The sequence below is a fragment of the Falco cherrug genome, chromosome 1 (genome assembly GCF_023634085.1).
Source record: "Falco cherrug isolate bFalChe1 chromosome 1, bFalChe1.pri, whole genome shotgun sequence".
Classification (NCBI taxonomy): Eukaryota; Metazoa; Chordata; class Aves; order Falconiformes; family Falconidae; genus Falco; species Falco cherrug.
Genome location: NC_073697.1, coordinates 105,940,494 through 105,968,287, shown reverse-complemented (window position 1 = coordinate 105,968,287; position 27,794 = coordinate 105,940,494). Strand labels below are relative to the sequence as shown.

The following is a 27,794-nucleotide window of genomic DNA, read 5'->3' as shown; positions in this document are numbered from 1 at the left end:
TGACTCATTTTTTTGCCTGCACTGTCATCGTGTGGGAGTGGGAAAAGCAGCTGGAAACCATCTATGGAGCACAAGGAGAGTTTCAAGCGAATGCCAGTAAAGAAAGCCTCCACATTAAATGCGTGGCTAGGTAGAGACAGCTACTGCAGTAACTGCCAGATTAACTTAGAGGCGGATGGAGAGCTTTGCTTTGTGATTGGCAATAGGTAACCCTGCATACTATCCAGGGCAGGTCCTGATTAAAAACAGATGAACCATTTGTTTCCGATGATTCAAAGATTTGTCCCAACTGCCTTCCCCATGATCCCAGCCCAGCAGTAGCTGTGCTGGAGGAGCCACGGCAGAACCACGTGCCCTCCTCACTCTCATAGACAAGACCTCACAAGGAAGTGGTACTGCACCAAAGTAACTCTGTTGATTTGCTACTTTGCATTCAAAAAAATGAGACTATTATAATTTGTGGACATACATGAAAGGGCTGCGTGAAAACCAAGCTCAGCTGACTGGGACATGGAGGCCCAAGGACCTTGTCCACGCTGGGGGGTTGCCAAAAGGGTACTCCTTCCCTGTAATTTGCTCCTCTTCTTCCCCACCAAGCCCTCCCAGGCACTTCACAGAGTTCAGCTAGTACAGCTAAGATGATCTACCGTGGCAAGATGGCTCAAAAACTGGACTGCCCTTTTATCGGACTTGCAGGGAAAGCCAATTCCTGCTGGCAGGCTGGGGCTGCAGGAACCTGCTCATGGTCCTTCTGCTTAGCAGACTAAGGCAGCTTGCAATAGCCTGAAGAGGTTTGGCTCCAGCAAGTGAGAAAAGACAGCACTGGGATGCTTCTGCCCCTTGTGATTTCACACAGACCCACGCGCCAGGGATGCTGCAGCCTCTTCCATGCAGTTTCATGCCCAGGAAAGAGCCGTGGTGGCAGCCATGGTCACGATGACCAACAGCATGGCTGGCACAGTAGCGTAAGACCCTTTGACACAGTACTTTCCGTTTATTTAAAGATTTCTATCTAAGGATCTCGTGTCAACCCAAGGTTATAGATAACAGGGTGATGACTAGAATATGCTAGAATACCCTAAGGCTATTATTTTCTACTTTGGGCTGTTAAATAACACCAGCTTTCAGGCTATACCAGAAAAAGGAACTGAACAGTCTCACTTGAGGTTAAAAACCAACCAAAAAAAAACCCCAGAAAGGACCTAGGGCGCTTCTGTGCTGTCAAAAAGTTACATTAACAAATTGCAAGCATTACAAGTCTAACAAACGAGACAAAAGAGCCCAGCTACAGCACTAACTCCTACAAATTCTAAATGTTCCATTTACATGGCATTCTCAGAAATGCACCCTTAGAAATAATAATAAAAAAAAACCAACAAATTTTTTGCCAGTTTGTGGTTTATGATTCTCGTGTCTGCATATTTCTAGACTCCATCCAAGACCAGACTTGTTGGCTTTGAGCGTTATATTTACTCCTCATGCCTCAGTTTCCCTACCCAAAAATAAAGGCTAATGAACACATTTCAAAGCAAGCACTCAGTATTTCACAAAGACAAGTGTTTTATGGTAACACTGTAATTCACTCCCCACAGCATGCTATCTTGCAACTTTTCTGGTTTGACTGTAGGCTGAAACAGAAATTTGATTAAAAAGACTGGTTTGCACATGGACTTTCAAGCCCTATTTCACACAGAAGCTTTAGACCACAGTAAGAAGTAGTTCTCCAAAGTATTTTCATTTACCTTTAAGCAAAGTATTAATGTTACATAGTGACTTTCAGCCTGTAGAGTTTTGCATAAGGCACAGTTAAAACTTTTAACAAATACCTCAAATTCTAAAATGTAGACAGAGCTTTCTGTAAGATTGAAGATATTTAATTTTTCTTCCCTTTTTTTTTTCTTAAAAAAATTATTAGTTCCCCATAACATCTCCCCTGGTTTACTACTACTCCTGGGGTTGCACTGATGGCAGTACGAGTAGGAAATTTAAGAAGAGAAAAAACGGTTAGAGACATGGCCTGTGAAGTTCTCCCATCTCTTGTTTTTTAGGGAAATCACTTTAAATACAGCAATAATTCCAGAGACGGAGCATTAGAAGTTAATGACTCATCAAAAGAACAGGAAATAGGAAACTTTAAGATCTTAAAGGCACAGCAAATAGAAGCTATTTCATGTCATGCACAACACAACCACCCTAACTACAGTATTTCATGCTCAATGGGGGGAAGCAGCATCTGAGACCATCTATCACAGCAGTTATGTGCTGCTGGAGGGAGCATGACTTTATTTTTTTATTCAGTTTGACCCTGAGCACCATCAAAATGGAAGACTACAAACATTTGAGAAGTGATATACTGGTACCAGCCAGGGCTTAAACAAGAAAGATTTGATAAAAAAAGTTCAAGTAAATAATTCATAGGCCAAATTAAATTCTCACTATATATTGGGAATTATTCCCCTAAAGTCCAAGTTAACTGAGATTTGCCCCAGTGTAACAGATTTCACATGAATACTTGAACTCCAATTCCATCACATCACTTCAGGCAGAAAAAATTCTTCATTAATTCTCTAAAGCTACTGGTCCTCTGTCTTCAAACCCAGTCCGACACTCCTTCCGCGCAGAAAGCCGTATCTTTAGAACTTTATTCTACATTGATGCCTGAAGAAGAGGTATGTTCTATAATGAGTAGGAAGAGGACCATCCTTCACTATAAATAGCCAAAAACCATAGGCATCCCCTTCTGTTACCATATTTTTGGCACATAATTCACGAAACCTCTTCCTTTCTCCACAACTGGAGACTGAAGTGCCTGGTGCCTGCGTGCAGGTAACAGGAGGAGGGGTTACCTTCCCGCTGTCCCCCCCGGCAGCCCTCCTGCTTGTCTGCCACCATCGCCTGCCTCTGCCCCAGCGCTCCCCATCTGTCACCCACCTTTGACTTTGGGCAGATTACTTCAGGATTTATTTTCAAGCAGGACAGAGGGATGAAAACAGGTATTACTTTGTCCTCCCACTCCTGAGCTTCTACCTATTTGTTTCATTAACTTCTTTTATATCGGCATGCCGTAAGCTCCTTAGGGCAGAGACGGCCTTCGTAAGAGATACATGCACAGTGCCCACCCCAGCACCCCCAGCCTCACTGACTGAGGTCTAGGACCACAGCAAGAAAAAGTGTATTAAATAATGACACTGAAATCCTGCGAGTCAAGTTTTCCTATTCAGGCCCTAAAACAATGAAAAACTCTCCTTTATTCTAAAGACGAGACTGCCAGCTCGCAGACCGCACTTTCATCAACCACGCTCTGTTCATTTCCAGATTTAGTTTGCATTAAAATGCAGTCCAGGATTAAAGGAAGTCAGCTGGGTCTATATGGTGGGGTAATGTGCAATATTGCCCCAGCGCACAGTCTTAATGACACCACACCAGTGTGCCCTCCTGTGTCATCCTTAGCTGTGTTGCCAAAAAAACTAGTAATATATGAAAGGACAACCATTCTCTGCTTTGTATACTGGAAGGCAAAATATTTTTCTACAAGTTATTGAAAGTAGTTGGTTTAGGATGACTACTTTGGTAAATATGCAAACCTCCTTTTCCACTGCATTTTCTATGTACACACTACTTTTAGAAGAACAAAAAACCTGCATCTTTCAGAAAAATCACATAGGTAACAAAACTGGGAGCAGAGCTGCTTTGACTGACAACCTAAACATTTTTTGCTCTGTGTTGTTTAGGAAGGCTTTTTATTGCGGAAAGGGGGGCTGCACCTAAAATCCTCACAAGACTACTTAACATTTCCTGGTGAAAATGTAGCATTTCAGTGAAATTCAATATTTTCTTTCATCAAAGGCAGGGAGCTTCAACCCACATGTTAACAGTAACTTAACAAGCCTACTGTATGTGCTACAAACGAAGATCCTTTTCCAATTAGAATTCATCTAGGTTGGGGGAGAGGAGGGGTCGGAGCAAAGAGGCGGCTCTGGAATTGATCTAAAACTGGAATTCAACAATTCTGGCTGGGAGCATTAACCACTCAGCTGGGAATCCCAAACACTTGGTCAGACTCTGCAGTGAACCAGAAGTGAAAGAGCAATGTTAGCAAGGAGAACAGTTTGTCCTCGGAAAACTAAGGAAATGCATACAGGAATGTTTCTTTTTCTACAGAGGAGAAAGAAAAAAACCTCTGTTGCACTAGGAAAAGAACCCCAAACCCCAACATCCTTTAATCTTCCTGAAACTCAAATCTGAGTTTTCTTTCTAGTTCCAGCTCCAATAGGATCTCCAGATCAAACTCATTAGCGTTGGTTAAATCCAGGTTTGCCGATAGAAACGTGTGGGACAGCAAACAAAATCAGTATCAGGCCTCGAGAGAGGATGTGCCTCTTTAATTGAAAAAGGCAGAGTAATCATTCATTTATTTAACCCAGAGATGATTATAATCTGAAAACCTTGAAATCCTCTTACACAACAACTGTTTTGGCAAGCCCCTCTGTGTTCCAACAAATATTAAACTGTGCTTGCCATTTGTCTAAGGAATCTTGTATTAATAAACATGAAGAAGAACACTTTTACCTCCCACACTCAATGACAGAAGAAAACAAAGACCAGCTGTATTCATCAATGGATCCTTGTTCTGCACATAAAGGCTAATTACATTTTACTTCAAGCCTACACATGGAAAACTTTGCTGCTGCCATCTTGTCAAATTCAGCTTCTGATACTCCAGCTGACAGACTGCAATGACTGCACATAATAAACTCCTTTTTGTCATTAACACCTTCAGCGCCCTGCGCGCAGCGTAGCTGTGGGATGCCGGCGCCAGGGGAAGGGGTGCAGGCGGCACCTCCACTCCTGCTGTACCCACCCTACCTGCTCGCTGCCAAAGGGAACGGGGGATTTTTATAGCCTGGGATGACAGCAGCTAATTTGCCTTTTTTGATTTTAATTTCAGCAGCTGCTCTCATTTGAAGATGCATCAAATTCGGACGGTACCTCTGTACCTCACGTTGCACGCAGTACTGTGAATGGGGACATTTTGAAAAGATAAAACAAACAAGTTGACAGAAATGATTTCCAACTTTAAGATCACAACAACCAGTTGCTAGGACAAAATCCAGACTCCTTAATGCTGATACTGAAGACTTCTTACTGTGTATTCCTCTTGCTTCTTTTTGTTTGAAAGATTTTCAAAGTTACAAACAGTTGAAAGACAGCTTTATTCCAAAACTGAAAATCTTAAAAGCACTGTTAGCTTTAAAAAATTGACAATTATCTCTTTTTTCCTGAAGGCACTCCAATTCATCTGCATCAAATAAGCGTCTGTAAAACTAACAATTCTGGCCTAAGATAAAAATCACATGTTTTTAAAACATAAAATTAAAATTGGCAATACAAGTAGCTTTTCAGACTTAGATCAAAAGAGGGCTTCTTTTTAGAAAAGAATCAAACTGTCTTTCACCGTTTTTATTGGTGCTTTTTCAACATTTCTCCCAGCTTTTACAATTAAAATAGATGACTCAATTTCACTGTCTACATTCAGTTCCCTTTTAATGTTTTTCTAGATTTCCATATTGCAAAATGTGGGCTACAAACGCCACAGATGACTGTTGTTATGCAAGAACTATTCCTGCCATAAATATCCAAAACAATGATAAAATATTTCTGCTGTTATTAGCTCCTACAAGTTTGTTTTCACAGTACATTAGTCTGGGAGATAAAGTACATGCTTAATGTCTGCTTCAGGATTCAGCTCCATGATCACTATATTCTAGACCCAGCCTTCATAATTGTTCTGCTACAGAACACAATAAATTTCTACTTCCTGCAGATGCTACTAATTTTACGTAATTCTATATGTATTAGGTAAGAATCACATTCAAGATCATTTAAAATTATTTCCACATGAATATCTCTGAAAGAATGAAACACATTAGAAATGCAAACAAACATTTTAGACTGTCTTTTGCTCAGTATAAGATAAATTACAGTACTTAGGGAAATAGTATTAAAAAATGAAGCAAACACTGCAAATAAAAACATTAAAAAGGGTGAGGGTTTATTAGGTTCAGTGCCTACAACCACTGAGCCCTGATCTCTGACTGTTCCCACAGAAGCGACTGCGAGACAAGATAACAGCAACAGAGCTGTCAGCATCAGTTAAATGCAGAAAAAAAAAAAAAAAAAGGCAATTTGCAGTAATTTAAGGCTCCATCAGATACTTTATTAGTATGCGTCTCTTCGAGAAGGATGAAATCAATGAGGGAACAAAAATACTTTTTGGTCACCTTATAAGGAACTCAAAGGAAACCAGACTTACAGGGCAAACCCAAAATTGACCTAAAAGATTTTCTTGAATGACGTAAAAGGTGCTTCAACTGCAAGCGCTGATTCTTAACTACTATGGACTGAATTTTGTAAGCTCCAAGTTTCCCGTGTTTTCACTGGGGAATCAGATCCTCACCGCTTGCAGAACCACACGCTAAGAAATTAAACCTAGTCACCAATTTGACCGGTTTTGAAAAACCTGTATTGTCTAGACTGCCATGAGCCCTACCAGAAAGCACTTACCTACAGCCAAAAACAAAACTATGTCACTGCTCCCGGCAAGCCTAAGCTATGGTTTCTCTTGCCCCAACACGGAGGCTGCCAGCAGCCTTCCCTTACCATCTCCCCCATACCAGAATGGGTGGCAAAGGCAGGAACAAGAGTTTTCCCTTCATTTACCCCATCACCTGCCTAGTGGAAGCACTGGGGCTCTGCTGTATGCAGGCAGTGGGCACAGGGATGCGATGTGCATCTTCCAACCCTTGCTCTTCCAGCAGGCCAGGGCCATCCAGCTGAAATGGCTTCTTCTTTCCCATCCCATTTCCACACACAGAAATGACTCCTCGGGTTTAATACTGCTGAACATGGGAATTCCTTCTCATTACTAACTTTCCTTAAATATGAAGGGTTCAAAGAAAACCAGCAGAAGTCTGTCTCTTTTTTGTTGTTTCCTGCACTGATTGTTAATAAAACCAGGGGCTAATTGAAAACAGTAGTCATTAAGACAACAAGGATATATATTTTTGAGACTACCTTCACGTTCTACTTAGAAACAAGAAAAATCTGCCAAAAATGCTACTCTCTGTAATTTGGGGTGAATTTGACAAAGTGATGAGTGCTACTCCAAAAGCAGAAAGAACCAGGGTGCCTAAGAGTGAAACAGAAATCCTTTACCAAACTAAATTTTATTTTGACCAAGATTGGAAGATCACAGTAAATCTTATTTCTGAAAATTGCCCTATTTCTAAATAAAATAGAAGAGATACACAGTACAAGAGATACACAATAGATGCAGCACCTGAGAACGAAACCAGGAATGCAGCAGCATGTGTGCCAGGAAAAATGTCTTGTTGGGTGGAAGAAAATATGAAAACTAATAATGTCTCTATAGGAGGCCAAATTATGACCATGTTTTCCAACAAATTTGGACTCCTGAACCTCTTCCATCTCGTCTGTCTCCAACAGACAGATGCAAAACAAAAAAAGCAGTGATACCCTGAAGGAAGACATAGAAAGAAAACAGTGAAATCTTACTTTGCAGTAGTTTCTTCATCATATTTTGTTTTCAGATCAAATAGTTCTGTTCTGGTTTTTTCCAAGGCTAAAAGGCATAAACATGAAGCATTACAGCACTGTAACAGCAGTGAAAAGCAAAAAGACTACTCCTTTTTCTTTTATTCAGACATAAATAAAGCTGTACACCTCCTGATGAAAAATTCTTTGCTTTATCTTTCTACCTAGGCAAACCATTATGACTTTAGAAAAAACACAGCTTCTGATTTTTCACATTTTCTTACGGTATTTCTTTTACAGGGTAAAAATTCCCAGTTTCTACTTAACAAAGCTAGACATTACTGTTTTCTATTTAAGCTGGCTAAACTGCCTACTAATTTGAAATATTTATTGCAGTAATTCAAAGAATAAAATTTCTTGTGTTCTTACAGCAAAAAACCCCAAATGTGTCCAGACCTGGAATCTGTAAGTATGCAGAGCTGAAAATTAATGGCAACCAAGTCGTAGGCAATAGGCCAGACACACTGGTAGACATTCTACCGGGTTCATACTGAACGCAGATCACTGCGTGTATCTATCATAGTTCAGAAATGTGTGAAACCAGAGCAAAACACAACATGGATGACAAGCTCCATGACCCGCTTTAACTGCGGCGATGCTCTGTCGCTATACGCGCTTCATGCTTGGCCACGTCCGCTGTATTTACCAACAGACTGGCTGCAACACAAGCGTGTTCACTTAAGGTGTGGAGCCCAAAAGAAGCTCCAATTCACAAAGCACGTTCCAGCTCTGCTGGATCTCTCTGCACTTGCAAGAGCCGGTTCACACACAGTCCTGATACATTTAATGATCTCCATCCTCTCACCTCCAGCCTGATCATTGGTATAGGTCAGAATAGCGATGCCAAACCTGTTTGCAAAGCTTGAACTTTGTGTTCAGCTTCTTCCAGCTTCGAGGCTGTCGACATCTGTGTCTCCTGCAATTTTCTATAAAGGGAACAGAAGAGGTGAGAAGAGAGCTCATAATCATGTTAAACAACTTATCTGTATTTTGCAAATTTGGAAGATAGAGTGATTAAATGTTTCGAATGTAATCAGACAACTGACAACACCACACAGACTACAAGGTGCTTCAATGGGACCCATAAATCATGTCACACTGCAATACTGTTCATACTTTGCAGTCCCACTTATTAAAATTTTAACAGTGTAGCCACCGCATAACATAAGCTGTGAACATTATACAAGAGTTGACTGCTATATAAATGACAACTTTAGTGGAAGGTTTTCTTGAGCATAATTTGTTTTGGAAATGTCACACACATTAAGAAAATTGTCACTAAGCACCCTCTGTTGTACAAAGTTAGTACAAGAAGAATGATACATTTCCATTTTACTGTCATAACGAAAAAATTTGTTGCCATAACTGATATGGTGAATAGATGCGGCAGCTGTTTCATCATAGCTGTAATGGATGCCAAATGCAGTAATATTATTAGCTGCTCTTTAAAAAAATACACACATTTCAAAACAAATCTCACATTGATATTTTCTATATAACATGAGCAAACATTTAATATGCTCACATTTCATATGTCCACAGGCACTATTTTCTTGTTTGTGTCAGTCATACACATTTTAACATCATTTTGCCATACAGTCACTACGCTCTTTGCTAAAGGCTAGACTACAGGAGTTATAAAACTCATCTTCGAAAGGGAGTTGCTCCAACATCTCCCAGGAGTTGCTGCTTTTTATGACATTGCTTTTAAGATATTCTGCAGATTTCAGAATTGTGAAACGGCTTATGAACTACCAGCATCCTACTTGCATGCCATAGGTGCAGAAATTTATTCTCCAACACTGCTGACCAGGTTAACAACTATTTATAGCAAGAAATGTGTGTCAGTTCCCTTCATACCAAATTATAGACTCGGAGAACTCAAAACCTCTCTTACACATGCTTTTATGTGCATTCCATGACCTCCCATTTTATTTTCTTTTTAAGCACATCTAAATTGAACTTGTTAAAGCCACTGCTTACATGCTACTTATCAAAAAGTAACCACAAATATTGATGGATTTAAAAAAGCTTTGCATTCACCCGCAAATTCTTCCCACTCAGACCTGAATTTAAACAAACAACTCACCAACTAAAAAAGCACATGTAAACAGAAGGGCTTCCACACTATGCGGAATGTATTATAGCTTTAGTGTTATTGCGGAGAAATAAATTCTGAAGGTAGGGAACGCAGCCTGAAAGAACTCCCTCTGAAGACCCTTGGTCTTGTCCTGCCTGATTTGTTTGCCCACTGACCTACAGGAATCAAACATGCCCTGCTCCTTTGCAAAAGACTAGGAATGCATCCAAGATGCTTCCAAATATCAATAATAAATATTTAAAATACTTCTTAATTTTGACATGTAGGAATATGCAAACCTTCTCAGGATAATTCAGGAACACATCCCCTCTCTTAGACATTACCGCAGGAGCAGGGGTGATGTATCTTTTACCCAGGCTCTTGGGTACAGTGTTTCATCTTAAACCAGCTCAGGGCTGTACAGATTGTACAACGGTACTGTGACACACAAAGCGGACACAGCAGACTGAATTACACTGTCGGCTAATGGAGAAAGATTAGTGTCACAAAGGACAATCCAGCTAGTGAAGAATAAAAGCAGGTTTGCACCCTTCTGAACACGACACCCCACACACAACACTACTGCAAAGAAACAATCTGTCCTCGTTTTACTTCCACACTTTCACAATTGTTTTTCTGTGTGAAGTTGAGTATCAAATGATTCCGTGTCAAACGCATAAATCGCCAGAATTGCTCAATATATGAGCTGTCTCGGTACGCTGAAGACAGAGCCCTGGGTGGGAAGATTAAACAGAAAAATACATCTCTCCTCCTCTACAATACCTAGAGATGCGCACATGCACACTCACCTCTCCTTCTCCGCGAAATCATTTTGTAACTTTTGTTCTTTTTCAAGGGCTATATTCTCCGCTTGGTTCTTCAGGGTCTGTTCATATTCTCGGATTTTCTCTTTAAGTGCTTTTATTGTAACCTCTACAGAAAAACAATAAGGGAAGAATGAGTTTACACAGCTCCACGTGGTTCCACAACACAAGGCTTTCTTTACCCTGTAGGCTCAGTGTGTTTTAAACTTTAGCTCTTCAACTCTGACACAAAATCAATGGATATGAGTCCCTTTGGAGACCTTTTACTCCCTAAATGTTAAATTGAACTTTAAGTGTTTAGGTTGAGAAGGATCAATGGAGTTTGCTGGAAAGTGGAGCAAAGAAGGTTCCTCTAATGTGACTTTTTTTAAAAAAAAAAAGAAGGAAAAAAAAATCAATTGTAAAATATAATATCACCTTATTGACTAGTCTCAAAATAGCTCACTGCTGAGTGGAGATTAATAAAGTCCCAGTGTAGGTTTAAGTACGCGTTTACACATAGGACAGTTAATTCATATAACTGTGCTCATGTAAAAAGAGGCAGTTTTACTATGGTTCATGCACAGATGCAGTCTAACACTAATTGAACACATATCTGGGGTACAGCTACGTTCTACTTCACAACTGATGAAAAATATGGCAGTTAAGATTTAACTGCTGTATTAACAGTAGATCAGAGTCAACAGACACTCTGGAGCCCTTCATATTCTAGTTGCTCTAACTGCCTTGTCATCGACACCGGGTTTTACACACAAGCATTAACTATTGTAACTTCCTGAGTGCACTTGCAGCCTTCCAGGGTATTCGCAGAAACCCTGCTCTCAGAAAAAGAAGTTATCTTGCATTTATTATGTCTGGTAATGGATGAGAGAAGACGCATAAACCCGCAGAGTTACGGCGCAGCTGTAACAGCCACAGGACAGCATCTTCTGGTGTGCCCTGCTCTGTTCCTACGTGAAAGCCCTTTGATCCCACCCACAGGGAAGGACTGAATCCTTATAGGGCTCCTAAGAGGAAAAGCAGGACATTCACCAGAGTATGCTTTGTAACAATAATGGAATTTGGAAAAAGCGTTAGACTGCCAGAAGACTCGCAGCTAGCAATACATTTCGATGTACTTACACAGAGATGCAGTGGTTTAAAGACATCAGCTTATTAACAGATGCTATTAACAACACCTTAAGAAAAAGTACCTTTGGACATAAAAAGTTTCTCTTTCTGCAGAAACATCTGAAAGACAAACTCTGCTACAGAAAGCAAAGCCTACAGACTTGGGGGAAAAATATCTCAGTAAGATCACACAAACCCGTCCACAATCCTTTCAAAGCCTAGAGTTTTAAACTTGACTAGAGAACTGTAAAGCCAGACAGTAGAAAGCTAGTGACAAGGTCCACTGTCTGGGAATTACACCAAAGGCAGCTTGGGTCACTTTGACCACCAAAAAAGGGGAGAAGAGTGGTAACATGATTGCCAGCAAACCAGCTACTTTTGAATGAAGGCGCAGATTTTTGCTAGCCACACAAAAATCAGATGAGGCTCATTACTGAGTAATAGGACGTGAAAAGGACATGTAACTTTAAAAAAAAAAAAAAAAAAAAAGCAAAGGGAAATTCTTCTCTGAGATCTGGGAAGTAATACAAATTCCGAGCTTTTCCTGAATAAGCGAAGGATGCTTCTCCACACAGACAAAAGGATGCTCATTCATACGTACAAAGGATGTACTTTTTGTACTGGAGACACCTTTGCTCCAGGTATTTTTAGACATAAATCTACAAAAGCATTCAGGTATGTGGAGAAGCAGAAAGCAAAATAATCTCACAGAAATGCATACAGCTGCATCTTGACAAAGTTTGAATGTTTCATTTTAAAAGGAAAAATAACCCTCTGAAAATGAATACAAGAAGTGCACAAATACAGGGGGAAAAATACGACTTTTGTAACAAAATGTGGTTGTGTGTTTAGGAACCTAACAATAGATGTGCTGGACAAGCACAGCTTAATCCTTTACATAGCTTGAAGAACTAAGTGCCTTCTTCACTGTTCAGGTCAGCTAAAGCTTGTTAGCCAATGCCATTTATACCAGTTTTGGAAGAAGTTCTTCCAGGCACCGTATAGCTTGCACACAGCCCTCCAAACAAAGAGATTAGCTGATCAAAGCACCCTTAGCTAACAACAGGCTTTTCCCTGGATATCTTATTAATCCCTGTTTGAAACAGAGTGTAAAACTATTGCACTGGAGTGAAAAACAACGCCAAGACTACAGTGGCAAAACAGAAATAAAGTTAGTGCACACCAGGGAAAATAAAAAATGCCAGTTTATGAGTGGTTACAGCAAAAAACTCTGGAAGTCAAGATTTCTTCCACTTTCTGGGATGAACCTCTGTGTCATGCCTGCACATACAGGATGCACAGCCTGAGGAAAACTCTGCACAGTGAACTGCAATTATTGTGCATTTCCAACAAAAATACTGTCGGGCTTAAAGCATTACAGCTCCCACATGACATCTTCTGCAGTCCAGCCCGAATCCTTGCATGCTGATACCTGTCCTCTCCACAGGTCACACCCTCTACGTTAAAACAAAATATGTAACTGCATATACGCTCCTTCTGCTGAAAGTGAGATGTACCAGAACCAAATTAGTTGCAAATGCAGCTTTCAAGTGTTACCCACTTGGGCACAACAGTTACATGTTATTAAAAAAAATAAATAAATCTCTGTTTTCCCAAATGCCTAGATAATTTACCTTTCTACCATGCAGAACTGAGTGTTAAACATGGAAATGGAAAGTCCCATGTACAGGCAAGTAGGTGTACGTACAAGTGAGCAAATTTTGTTTCCTGGTGCAGGAAACTTTCTTCTGAAGCACAAAAAAATTCAAGTCTTAAAGACAACAGGCTTTAAGTTTCACTGAGATTTTTGTGTATTTTCATGTGCTCCAGTCTCATTAAAACTTACTTAAATAATTAAATGGTATTAGCTTCATTTACATTGTTCTATGGATAGTCTCTACAGTAAATATAAAGGATGTACGCTGAACGTACTCCAATAACACATTTTAGATTTAGATAAGGAAAAACACAGTACAGAAGAAGTTCCATTGTGTAGAGATTTGTATGTGTGTACAAAATACTGGATTTTTGTGTTTGTCTGCGTACAATGTATGTACAATTACCCACCACCACACTCAGTTTGATACCAGTAGTAGCACCAACTCTCATAAAACGTCTACATATAACTTCATTCAGGGGTGTAATTTTCAGGTAGTGCTGAAGGCTACACAGAATACCAGCCCCGTTCTCTGACTTGGTGTTACAGAAGACAAAACTTTTACAGAACACCAGAGTCTACCCAAAATCCTATCTATACACATAAACACAAAGTAGCTATAATAGACTATTATACTTTCTTTACTGAATTTCCATGCTACTGTCAGACCTGCCTGTAAGAAACAAAACCGAATTTAATCCCTGTGTTCAAATTTCATTAAGTATTAAAAGCTGATAAAAGAATATGTTTACAACCTACCCTGATTTTTCACCTCGGCGAATTCTTTATTGTATTCCTCTAGAGTTTCCCTAAGTTTCTGGTTCTCTGTTTCAATATCGTGCATACGTTGAACCTTCAGCTGAAGCTGCTGTCCTAAGTCCAAGGCTGGAACTGGATCTGGTAAAGAAACAGTAAAATAAAATGTAAGACAACAGGAACACTTCTGCAACTCGAGCATTTCAGAGACCTTACAGCACCTTCCAGTACCTGAAGGGGCCGAGAGGAAAGCTGGAGAGGGGCTTTTTACAAGGGCATGTAGCGATAGGACAAGGGGTGATGGCTTTAAACTGAAAGAGGGCAGATTTAGATTAGATATTAGGAAGGAATTTTTCACTGTGTGGGTGGCAAGGCGCCGGCCCAGGCTGCCCAGAGCAGCTGTGGGTGCCCCATCCCTGGCAGTGCCCAAGGCCAGGCTGGACGGGGCTGGGAGCAGCCTGGGCTGGTAGAAGGGGTCCCTGCCCGTGGCAGGGGGTGGCACTAGGTGGTCTTTAAGGTCCCTTCCAACCCAAACCCTTCTGTGACTCTATAAAATTGGGGCATGCCGCCCTCATCCTGGCATTAATCCACAGGGCAGCATCCCTGGGTGCAGGCAGCCATGATAAGAAGGTGTGTGAGAGTCTTAAGTTCCAAGTTTTTGTTGGCAAAATGAGAATTTTTAGGTAAAAAGGAACTGAACTGCACGGCTCACTGACAGCTAGTGTCCCTCACATATGTCTGCTTCTGTGAGAGTGAATTTCTAAAGCAAATTGTGCCATCCTGCATAGCTGAGCTCAAACAGGTTATTTGATTATGGAGATCTGAGCTATAGTTTTCTAATAAGCAGATCAACAGTAACCAGAAATATTGTATGGATGTAATTAATTCCTTGAACCTTGGGTTTTGTGACTCTTGTGCCCTCTTTATCTTATACTACCGATCAAACAGGAACTAGAAATTATTTTGAAAGTCCTCTCAGTATCAATTCTGTGACGTTCGTCTCCTGCTAAAGACAGTCCTTAGCACACACCTGATGTGTGCACGTCTGATTTATTCTGGGACTTCTTTCCAGTCAGAATAGGAAAATGCTGGAGTCCGATGGACTTATAAAAGATTATTGAATACACTACTGTTATGGGCGCCAGCATCTCTTGTGAAATGGCTGCAAAGATTTAGTCTCCTGTTGAGGAATGCTAAACACCAAACTCAGTGGATCAACAACAGTATATATTAGGGAGTTCACTTAATTTTCAACCACCACAGTCATTAATTTTTCAGACCACCCTCAGTCTCTGGAAACACATAATAAGTCTATTGTACCTCTGTTAACACATTAAGCATAAGCCTGTGTGTTTTTTCAATATGCCAGCGTTGTTTCATAGTTTATAAAAGAATAGTACTGGGTTATGTTGAGCTCAGAGACATTATAAGTAGCAGCCTGCTGCATTTTGTTACTTCGGTTCTTCAACAGCTTATGGCATTACCCTGTTCATAATACAAAATCTAGGTTGCTTGTCATCTGTTCTCTGTACATACATAGTTTATGACTACATAGCTTTTTCATTTATGCTTTTTAGGCCAAATACTTTTCGTTATTATTATCTGTATTAAAATATTTATAATAAATCAAACTTAAAATGTTATTGTGGCAGAGACAGGGGGTACAGGTAAGGAATTAAATATAAAGTTTAAGTCACAGCAGTAGCACGAGTTAAAGGCCCTGCAATATTTATGCATGGTCCAATTACGGTACGGGCTGTCACAACATCACCCTTCTCCCATGTAGGTCTGCCGACCTTTATCTGGAATGACCGTTTTGTCACACTTCTGCAGCTCAGCACTTCTCCAAAAGAGCTAGCCCCAGACACTCATCTGCTGAACATAAAGAAAGGCTGGATTGCCTCAATCTATCCATGTCTTAAATTGTTACAGGAACCACAAAACATATCAGGCAGGGATCTTTAGCTTCAGCTATGATATTTCTATAAAATTGTGTTAAAATGCCACAATAAAAGATACTGAATTTTACAAAATTGTGGGTGTACTTTTCCCCCCTCCTTTTAACGTGCCCATTGTAAAAAGCTGGGACACCCACGAGAGGTATTTTGCTCCAAACACACAGGGCTTTTTATATTTAGGATCAGTAAAGAATTAAAAGACAACAATAATTTGGACCTTATAAAGTGAATAATGACTAAACCTGTAGTCAAATTTGCAGTCCCTGAGAAGCTTTATGGACAAAATGAAAATGCTTGCAATCTCATAATTATTCATCAGGACATGTATATTTAATTTAGCTCTATTAAAGGTTAATGTTCAAGTAGCAAAACTGTGGCAGAACAAACAAAATGTAAAAACAGTCTCTGTGCATTAAACTTCAAACTTCACTAGAGCCTATCTGAAGGACGAATGGCCTGCAGCCACTAAATACTGCTTAAGGACAGGTAAAAAAACCCCATGGCTGAAGCACCTCTTTGACTTAATTTTTATAAACTGCATTAAAGAAAACTGATCATTGCATGACAATAAAATGACCGAGACATTTTGGGTGGAGAAATACTTCATTTCTCATGGCAAGCTCCAACATGCTCTTTAATCTCAAAAAACCTAAATTCCCTCAATTTCTGAAGTATTTATAAACACCAATGCAACTGAAACAAGTATAAAACACATACTTGGAATGACTTTTTCCTTACCTGAGTGGAGTGGATTTAAAAATAAATAAAAATACTCTCCTTTTCCCAACATATGCACGCATGAAAAAGCATACCTTTTTATATTAACCAGACTTACAAAGTATGTTTCATGTCATTTAACAGGAGGTCACTGAATTTTTAAACAAGCAATGGACCAAAACTCTCAATTCGTTACACAAACAACAGACGTACTCATTTCAAAAAAAATCAAGTGGCACTAGCTTATGGAGAAAGGCAAAGAAAGAAATGCCCTTTCTAAAGTCTGTAAAAGACAAAAAAATCAAGTCACTTAACACTTAAATGTGAAAAGACTCATTACAAATTATTCTCTTGGTTTGAATCTTCTCTAGCTTGCAAGAGTTCAGAATCCCTGCCAGGCGCAAGATAAAAAAAGAAATGAGAAAATTGGTAAAAGGAATCTGATCACCCAGAACTCGAAAAAGGGTTTTGCCGGATCATTGTCTAAGGCTAAACTGAGATGCCAATTTTTATACTATATGTGGTGGATTTCTTTCTGTTGCTGCTTCCTATTCTGTTCTACTTTCCTAATCCACTTGTTGCATCCCAGACCCACAAAGAAGCCCCTTTGCATCACATGTTTCTATGCAGCCTGGCACACCTGGATCTGATCCCTGATAATGCTTCCTCCATCTACACAGGAGAAACCGTTACCCACTGTATTTAAAACCAGTATCTGCAAAGCCTGCTCCTGCCTTTACTTCCCAACGAATTGCCTTTCAGTGACGTTTCACAAGAAGCTCTGAGCACATCCCTGTGCTCGCTGCTGTGACATACCACACCGGGTCCCCCTTGCAGACGAGCTTTCATCCTCACAAAGGAGGTGGATGGACAGTTCTCGGTGAACGCAGACACAAAAAAAATTTAACGTAGCATATTTTTTTACAGCAGTTAATACTTCACATCAAACACGGTGGAGCAACACAGCTGCAGCAACACCTCTCAGACTGTTCTCGCACTATATACATGCCCTGATGATAAATCTTTTTTGAATAGCAGTGCAAGAGAGCCACTTTTTTTTTTTTTGCTGCTGCTGCTTATGCATGTGAACTACACCTTTTACGAACAATTTTAAAAGCAATGCAAAGTGGGATTTCACCAAAACGGTGCACTTGCATGAGCACCTCACCACCCGCAACCCCACGCTGCTCCGATGAAACCCAACCTCAACCCAAGAGCTCAAACCCAAGACTATCGATGACCGGCCAAATTTTCCAAAGTGAGTTGCCTTAAAAAAAACCAAAAAACAAACCCAACCAACAAAACAAACAAAACCCACCCATTCCTCCCTCATTCCACGAGCTGGAAAAAAGACACAGATCTTAATAATTCAATCTAAGTGTTTACACAAAGAGCACTGTGGGTACCGTTGCCCTCCCCTGTCATTAGGCAGCAATGAATGCACCCCCTTGTGCGCTGCTCGCCCGATGACATCACGCTCCTGCCTGCGTTACTTTTCGCCAGGGCACTCTAGGCTAATGTAATCATACGATTACATAATTAACCCAGCTGTCTCATTAAGAAAATCAACTGGAATTCAGGGCATAATTAGTCATACAGCAATTAGCATGCTGATGAGCAACTGATGAAAAGCTGTCTCGATATAGAGTATGCTGGGACCACCCTCGTTATTGAGGGAGAGGGGGGATAAAGCTCACCTTGGCGGACAGGCTGGGGGGGGGGTGTTAACGTTTGAAGCCCCTTGGCCGTTTGCTGGGAGAGGCGACCCACTGCCCCCCCACCCGCGGCGCTCCCTCCCGATGGAACCTGTTAGCAGGGAGCTGGGGGGGGGGGGGGGGGGAGGAAAATTTGCCAAATGAAGTGGAAAAACTATGTCATTGTTTAAACGTACGATTTACAGAGCAGCGTGGCCAATTACCCGCTCCCTCCGTGTACGTGTGGGTATATATATACACAGCACATAGAAGTTTTTCAGAGCCGCGCCGCTCAGCCGGAGCCTCCCCGAGGGACGCACCTGGGAGCGCCCGGGCCCGGCCCGGCCGCAGCGACAGGCGCTGCCCCAGCCCCGGACCCCGCGGCGGGCACCGGCCCGGGGGGGAGAGCGGCAAAGCGCGGCCTGGATCGCCCGGCCCGGAGCGGGAGGCAGCCCCGCAGCGGCGCCCGGCGGCGGCCGAGCCCAGCCGGAGCCCAGCCGGAGCCCAGCCGAGCCCGCTCCCGCGCCGCCGCAGTCCTGCCCGCTACGGGGCGACGCTCAGGCCCGCGCCAGGTGCTGCGGCACACACACACACACACACACACCCCCCGCCCGGGTCGGCCGGCTCGCTCTTCGGCTTATTTTTACAAAAACGTGTTCATCTTAAAATGGAGCTCCTGGAGAGACTTTTCCAAAACAAAGGACTTTTCCTTAGTCCCCTCCTCCCTCTTTGTCACAGGCCTGAAACGTTAAGAAAGCGAGTTATGAAACAGCGCCAGAGCTACAGGGGCAATTAATATTTTATATCGCTGGAAATGTGTTTCCTAAGGTTCGGATCTAAAAATAATTCATCGGAGGCAATGCATTTCTTTCAACAAGCCTGTGTTTCTGTTGCCTAAACCCCATTGTAAGCAAAGCCGCCCCAGTGATCGCTCACAAAACGCCCACACGAAATGATAAGGGGGGGGGGGGGGAATCCTCCCTATCACAACTTCATTAATGTGATTGAACTTTTTACAAAGTTCAGCCCTGCTGTCGCCGCAAAACACGAGAAGTTTTTGACTTTCTCAATGCAGACGGCCGGCTCTCCCGGAGAACCGGCTCTGGTCCAGGATGAGCAGGATGAAGCTCTATCAGCTTGGGATACACCGAGTGCTTGCTTGGGAGGCGGCGTATCTGAAAATAACCTGAAAGTGTGTTTTAGAAAAAACTAATAATTACATTGTAGCTTTTGAATATTCAAACACCTCACAGCATAGTTAATTAATTCATTAATTATTCCCCAGAAATTTCAGGGGTAAATTGAAATAGCCTAGAGAGACTGAGACAAAGATTTCATGGAATAAATGATAGCTTTCCTCCTTTTCCCCTATGACTCTGGTAGCCCAGGGACAGAAGAGTTATAGCCGTAATCCCGTTTGAAACAAAGCTCATCATCTCTCCAACTCCTCACTTCATAAAAAACATGAAAAGATTCTTCTTTCAATCACGAATTAAACATATTTTCTTACTCCCCCATCCTGCAGGACTGGGATCTCTCCCTTCCTTTTGTTTTTCCCTCCATTTTTTTTACAGCGTTCTCCTCACGCTCCTGCTGCCAGGGTATGTGCCCACAAGAGGGTGAGGGATTGTCATTTTCCTTACCAGCAAAAAAGCAGAATCCCCAGTTCTGCTGACCTCTGAAAGCAGCAAAGCAATCCTGATGCGACCCCTCCGTATGGGGACGGGAGAAGTCGCAGCAAACCGGCGCCTCTCCTCCCCATTAATCACCACAGAAGTTCTCCGTGGCAGCACTCTCCAAGGCTTGCAGGGTTAAGTGAAATGATGCGAGATGGTTTATAGTCAATTTGACCGCAACCATATAGATCCCTTTGCCAGAATGTGGTTCTTAGATCTTGTGGGCTATTATTTAAAAACATCCTTTATTTATCCACCAATTCTAGAATGGCTACTGCTGGAAAGATGCTCTGGCCCTGCCCCAGCTTATGAGATACATCTCTACCCTAGCATCCAAAAAAGTCATATAAGGCAGAGTAAATGATTGACTCCTTAATGAACTGCACTGCAGTTCCCTGTATTTTCAAGGGAGTTAGCAAAATAAATCATCAGAAAAGTTTTTAATATTAGAAGTGGGGTATGTATAATAGGTGATTCACTATTTTATGGCACTGTCAGCTGAAAAAGGACCTAATGAGCTACAAAAAAAGCCACTGCAAGTGAAAATGCTCCAATTTGATCATTAATATTCTAATAATGGCTGAAGACATTGGAATTTACTGCTTGCACACTGAGCTCAGTGCAAAGCAAAGGACAGTTACAGCAAATCATTTGTACTCTTTAAGTTTCATTTCTCCTGCTTTGAGATTATGAAAAGAAAAAATGAACCTTCCACTATGTTTGAAAGCATTTCTGCCACAATCATCCCTTCTTTCTCCTAAAACCTTCTGAATAGACTTAGCACTAAACCCTCCAAAAGCTGGGGTTTATTCTAATTCCAGTTCACATTCCTGCAACCGAGAAAGGGAAAGGCCAATATTGCCCATCACAACCACAGTCTGCCCCTTTTGCTCCGAATCCGCAGCACTGCTCTGGTCACCAGCTTAGGGCTGCTCTAACTCCGTTCCCTGAAGCAACAGCTTTCAAAGGGTGCTGTGGTTACAGCCTCCAGGTGAACACAGCCAGCACCCACAGGGATATCATCTCTCTTCTAGGGCACATTCTTCCTGCTTCTATTCATTGCATCCTTCCCCTTATCTGCACCTCCCCTCTTTCTTCCGTGCCTCCAGCCTACCAAGTAAAATAGGGCTTGACAACCACACAATAAATTTTTTAAAGTGTATGCTTTAGGGATATTTCTTCCTTTGAGTATTTATTCCAGCTTTTACAAAGGAATTTATCCAATTATTAATTCAACAAGAAAAAGGAAAGAAAAAAGTATGTGACCAGACAAGCCCAATTTCAAGCCACATATGCAGGTAACAGAGCTATTTTTAGTTATTTTGACATCAGTTTCAAAACATAAGGATAAAGTGAATGAATACTAAAGACGAGAATTGGCCAGGGCTTGGTGCTTCATCTGAAAATAACTATGTAATGCTAACAGTATGCCCTACCAGCGTGCATTCATCCAGTACAGATCCAAAATTGTATTTTATGCTGTGCCTCTGAATTCAAACCCCAGAGGGAAGGAGGCTGAAGTGATTATGAGCTCCTTCTACATTCCTCAGTGCTGGACTACCCGAAGGCTGGAGCAGCATCCCATGCGATTCAGACCATTCTGGAAAATAAAACGGTAGCAGCTGCTGACCCTACCAAAACGCTGCTCAGAATTTCCAGTTTGCAGCCTGGACTTTAAACTGTCCCTCTCACCCCCACCTCAGACATTTCTTTGTGCAAAGGTCTGCAGAAAAGTTTGGGGAAAATCAGTGTCTACAGTTCCTAATTTTTTACTGCACAGACTTCTCTCGCAGACCCAGCTTCCAGAACTGGGGCATTTTTCGTATGTTTATGCAACTCTTTTTTTACCTGGTCTAGTATGGAGGATTTTGTCTTCCGATGGGATATAGTCGCAAGCTAAATTACTGCCTGCAGCCATGGGGGGTTATCACTTTTCATTCTTTCAAGTATTAACTATGCTCAATTTTCTGCCTGATTTTATCAGATTTTCAAGTGTGTTTAGAAAGATACCCTACTGCTCTGTTTGAGGGGGCGTCTGCGCTACTGCTGTTGTACATGAGCAAGTTCATTTTGTTTCCTAAGACTACTCACTGTAATATTGTTTTCTTTTCCCTCTAAGCTTGAGAAAAGGCACGTTATGAATATTCATTTCCCTTGTAAAGTTAGGGGCAGCAGAAATATAAGCCTTTTCGGTTTATGTATCTATCTTCAAATGTATTATTTAAATATACTGTATTTGGAAAGGGGCAACCATTCTGACACATACTATTAACAAACCAGGAACTGCTTAAAATTTTTCACATTGTAACGATACTGAACATTTCCTAAAAATTTTCAGTGCTGATGAGTCCTGATAGACCACAAACTCAAGATATACTATAACCTGATCTTGCTCTTTACAGAGAGTTTCACCAATTAACGATTAGGCTAATGAAGAATGCTCTGAGTATTAACTTCTTCAAACTATGTTTTTAGTATTCTAGTTTGGGATACGAATAACAAAGTCCCTTGGTGTGAAAACCTCTTTTCCTTCTTCCCTCTTTATACCTCCCCGAAATTTACATTCAGCCTCTTTGCCGGCATCTAAGGCTGGGTGTGCTTATGTTACAATTTAAGCACATCATGCAGATGACCAAGAACCATCATCGAGGTATGTAAAAGCCTTTACTTTTTTTTTACTTTACTTTTACTATACAGACCTTCTGCTATCAGGGCTGCCATTAACCTTTTTGCTTTCTGCTTAATGTTACACTTTACAAAAAAAATCCAAACACATCCCATAACGTCTATAAAAACAACAACTTCATACACACTTATCACCTCCAACATAAGCAGCAGATAATTATTCTGGAAAAAAAAACCCCAAAACAACAATCAAACCTGTTTTTCTCTTGAATCACCTTTAACCTTAGGACACTGATCAAATACACTTTGATGGAAGTCCTCTACTTCAATGGAAGTCTTCTGTTAGCCCAAACAGGAATACAAGTCTGGAGAGTGTTGCCAAGCTGTAAACAATCAATCACAAGCCAACGGACAGCAGTAAGCACTGCATCTCACACTGCTGCTAGCATGGGCTCCGTGGTAAAGGAATGAAGTTCTTTACTGGGTGAGAAACAAATTTTCATTTCTGCTTTTAAAAGTAATTCCCTAACACTTACTTTGTGCTTTACTGATTATTTATTTCAAAAGAAATTTGTGTTTCCTCAGCTAAAACATTCCTTGGAAAAAGAAAGCCCCATGCAGCAAAGTTCGAATTTGCAAGGCTGAACTGTGGAAAACTCCCTTGGAACCAGCCTGCTCCTCCTTCAAACCCCTTAGTAAGCTACAGCCCCCATGGCGGGGCAATTCATCATCGCAAGGAGTATGGGAAAGATAAAATTTCCACTTCGGCCATGTTTCACTGTTATTGCTTTCAATTGTTTTGACAGGGCACACACACACAAAATTCTTCTCTTTACCCTCTCTGTTATTTCATACTTTCCTTAGATAGTGGGTCCTCTGAGCTAAAAACTACGTCGTGCTCATTATATAGTGCCAAGGTTACGGCAAATCTGATCACAACAGAGACCTGTGAAGAGTCTCCAATAAAAACACACATACATCCCCTTTCACGCTGTAAGAGTAATTTAGTTTCTTGATGAGAAAATTCCCATTAAGCAAAAATGAATACCATTTATAGCTCAACTCCAGAAGGCTGCAGAGTCCCTACCAAACTGCGAGCAAGTATTTTGCATTAACCTACCCTGATTCTCCAACGTGTATATGCTGAAAAAGCACAACCCTTTTTCCTATTATATTTGTACCGGGTATAACTGTGATGCAATACTGTGCCTCAAGTGGAAAGGCGTTACGGAGGAGTGGGAGAGGGTTAGGACGATGTTTCAGCCAAGCGGCACGCAGGAGGGGAGGCAGCGGCGGTGAGCAGGGGGTGCACCAGCTGCCTGAGCACGGTCAGGGCTGGCACTGCTGTGCCCACAGCCTGGGCACACAAATTGTCCCCTGGAGTGGAGAGAGAAACGGGAAGGAGACAAGCTTTTCAGGTGCTCCCCTTTGGTGGCAAGCTCTCAGCGGTATTGCAAAACAGACACAATCAGCTTTCATAGGAAAAGAGCCGATGAACCCAAATCCGGTTTAATTGTTGCCACATCGAGATAGCGGATTTTCTGCTTAAAGATAGAATTGTTTCTTCCTTGCCTGCACAAGAGCCGTGCCTAACAGGAGCAATACTGAAGACTGAGCAAATCCAACTGTGGCATTGTGCGGTAATTGCACAGTAATAAAGACACAGCATAAAGAGATACTCTATTTAACCAGTTTATCCAGCCAGATACTGTTATCTGGCACTCAGTCTGGGTCTCCACCTTTTAACTTTTACTTGAAAATTACGGTGAAGTTTTGTTAAAAAAAAATTAAGTAGTGAACACCCTTCATTTTTAATAGAAAAATATTTAATTTTTAGTATTTTAATGTTTAATATTTTTCTTTTAAAGGTTTAGAAAAACCAAATTATGAATATGCTGTTTCTGCAAAGCAACACTGCTCCTCCAAAGGCTTACACAACAGGGCTCCGATTTCACTTTAAGTGTTTGCAAGATTAAGACTCTAAAAGCCAATGGTACTAACGTAATACACTTATTTTATAAAACTAAAGAGAAAGAAATCTTGAACAGATGGAAGAAAGCTTCCTCAAAATACAGACCCAACCTCCCTTTCCTTCAAAATAAATATATTCACATTATTTTTAAAGGTAAGTTGTGACAACCTTGTTGATTAGAGCAATTCATGTGGCAGCATTCACTTTTCTCTAGCTCTCTAATGCATACTGAAAATAAGGCAATTAAATGAGAAAATTAATTCCATTAATTAAAAATGTTCAGTCTCAGGCAAGACAGAATGATCTGAGTGAGAATTACAGCTGTATAAATGTACATAAACCAAAACGTTTTCCTTGACATGTACTTTCCTTTAGGAAGGATAAATTTTGGAGCACAAACCAATGATAATGCTATTTTAACAGTATCATAAAGCTGGAAAGAGATATGAAAAGGTCTCTGTTTTATCTTTTAAAGAGAAAACCACTGATGTATATAGGAAATTTTACAAGTAAAATACCACCCTTCCCACAAATTCCTTACTGGTGAGCCTGAGTGAAAACCCTGGTCAAGTCAGGAAAGAAAATCATTAAACTTTAGCTGAATCCATAAAGCACCGTAGCTGCAGTTTCAATACGGATCATTTTATAGTAAAATTAAAATAGAAGCTCTTTTTAATTATATAAAGTGTGCACATTATTACTGAGGAAAGGAATACATGCTTTCCTCAAGAACCATAAAATTGGCTGCTGGGAATTAGACTTCAGCTGCAATTATTATATGGTCCTATAAAGGATATTGAAAGTCTGATAAAATTGCACCCTTGTCATGTAACAGCGATGCTTAATGCTAAATAACCACTCTGCAGCATTCCAGTCATAGCTTTCTCAAAACATCATAGCTCCCTTCTCACACCAAAAAGAAAACAGCAGGATTTTGGAGCTAAAAGTATACCTAAATATTTGAAATACCGAATGGACAGGTCAAAAGATATGTAAAGCCACATAAAGGCAAAACAACAGATGTGATAAATGAGCCCTGACGGTCTTTTATAAAGGAAAGCCCTCCATGGATACATACCCAACGTAAAAGACTCCATCCGTTGAGAAGGAAATAAAAACCCCAAAACAATGAAGCAAGCCCCTTAACTGCATACGCCTAACTCAGCCCTACCACTTCATGATGAATACCAGTGCCATACACTCCCAATGGCTGTTTTCCTTTTCGTTGCAGTATGCGTTGTAAACAGTGAGTATTTGTTATGCCTGCATACAGCTACAGGAGGCTGGCCAGGCTTCTCCTTGAGAACCTGGAATTTTCTTTGAGCAGCATCAGTACGCTCCTCATGTGCCTCTCAGGCCTGCAGATAGAGCATGGGACTAAAACCTGTAGATATTTCTAATCCCACAGACTCCATTGCACTCACAGTTTAGCCAGACTGAAAATTTTTATATGCAGGAAGAATATCAAAGAAATATTTCTCTGACACGTAACATAAGGCACGCACAGGGAAAGGCTGGACAGCAGAGAGACTGTGGAGTGTGGAAGAATGGGTGTAAATTTTGCTCTTGCAAATGAAGGAAAGGAGAAGATTCTTTCTCCTACAAACTACTGGCAGAGTCCTTCACCATTTAGATCCTACAGAGTGAGTGGGAGATATATACCTTCTCCACAAAGCTTCAGTTGGACTCTGCTGTTCGATTTCCAACACCTGTGATAACGCCAGGCTTCAGACAAAAGCCTCTGCACGAGCATGCAAAGGATCCCACACAGCTCTTGTTTGACACGACTACTCAGTCGTGACAAAAACCAGACCATTAGACATCAAACCTACTCGCCTCCCAAATTATGGCAGGAAACAAGCACCCTGGGCTGCATTAGTGTGAGATGGAGGGACCACAGCTTCTCTCCTTAGCACTGAGTGGTTGGCTTGCAGGCTGCAGGTATGTTGGGTACGTTTTCACGGAGGGGTTTCCTTTACAAAACAGAGCTGTGAGACCCTGTTACATGCCTGTGCTGCTCACGCAAGTGCAAACTGCCCGCACCCTGTAAGCAACAGTCACGAGCCCCTCTGAGTTATCCGCCTCCTCCCACGGCACGACCAGAGGTGCAAAGGAAGCTGTTCACCTGTGGAACGTTACTAAGACTACGAGCAAGAAAGAAGTAAATGAAAACTCACAGACATTGTTGATTAACCTAAAAAACAACATTTCTGAAGCAACTGTGATCCAGGATGAGCATGCTCAGTCCCTCCATCTCTCTACCTATGCTGCACTGAATACAGCAGGTACTGGCATGGGGCACTACTTGACTATAAATATGAAAGCATAAAAGATATATACGTTAGTTCTGACTGACCGTTTGAAAAACAGTGACCTTTTAACCAGTTAAGCTGTAAACAAAACATTAAAAAAATAATTTTTATTTGAAGTGTGCATGCAATGTGCTCCTTAAAAGGTAAAGCAAGTAAAGACTAGGGTGCACTTTGCAATGAGGCCTTAAAAGCCCTTACAAGTATTAATTTTACTTCAAAACCTCTCTTGAGGTAAGTATTTTGAATATTATATATAATGTCAACATTTTATAACAGTATAAAACCATATCACATGCTAACAGCTCAGTCAGGCCAAGATTTGGAAGTGGCAGACTTGGACTCTTAACTCCCTCTCATCTTTGGGTACTGTTGCAAAAAGAAAAATCTGTTCAGACAGTATTTATCTAGCATTGGGGAAAACAAAAACATCAACTCCCAAAATGTAAAAAGAAATTAACTGGAAACTTCTGATGCCAAACACAAAAGAAAGTTGAAAACACATTAAATAAAGGCCTTTGAATAAAATTTATGATCACACTTACACTGAACAGAATTGAAATTTGGTAGTGATTAACTTTTCAGTAAGGCTTTTTTGGGTTGGTTTGTTTTTTTTTTTGTAAGGCAAGAAAAATCTTCTCTGTCCTTTAAAAGTACAGATATTGCTGCTTCTTGATGAAGCTTCAAGATGTATCTTTTTTGTTAAAGATGTCTGAACCCTCTAATAAAGATATTTCTGAGAATTGTAATAATATAAAATGATTCATACAAACATTAAAATGTAAATGCAATCAACAGTTTT

General features: G+C 41.0%; 1 protein-coding gene across 8 annotated transcripts in view; it reads right to left on the bottom strand.

Annotated features, from left to right (window-relative positions):
- CUX1 (cut like homeobox 1) overlaps positions 1–27,794 on the bottom strand; it is a 281,195-nt gene that overhangs the window by 127,442 nt on the left and 125,959 nt on the right. For all 8 annotated transcript variants that reach the window (XM_055715010.1, XM_055714990.1, XM_055714996.1 and 5 more), the window contains exons 5-8: positions 14,045–14,182; positions 10,504–10,627; positions 8,464–8,540; positions 7,576–7,642 (exon numbers count right to left, since the gene is read on the bottom strand). In XM_055715010.1, the coding sequence (XP_055570985.1) occupies positions 7,576–7,642; positions 8,464–8,540; positions 10,504–10,627; positions 14,045–14,182 (406 nt within the window). The remainder of the gene's footprint in view (positions 1–7,575; positions 7,643–8,463; positions 8,541–10,503; positions 10,628–14,044; positions 14,183–27,794) is intronic.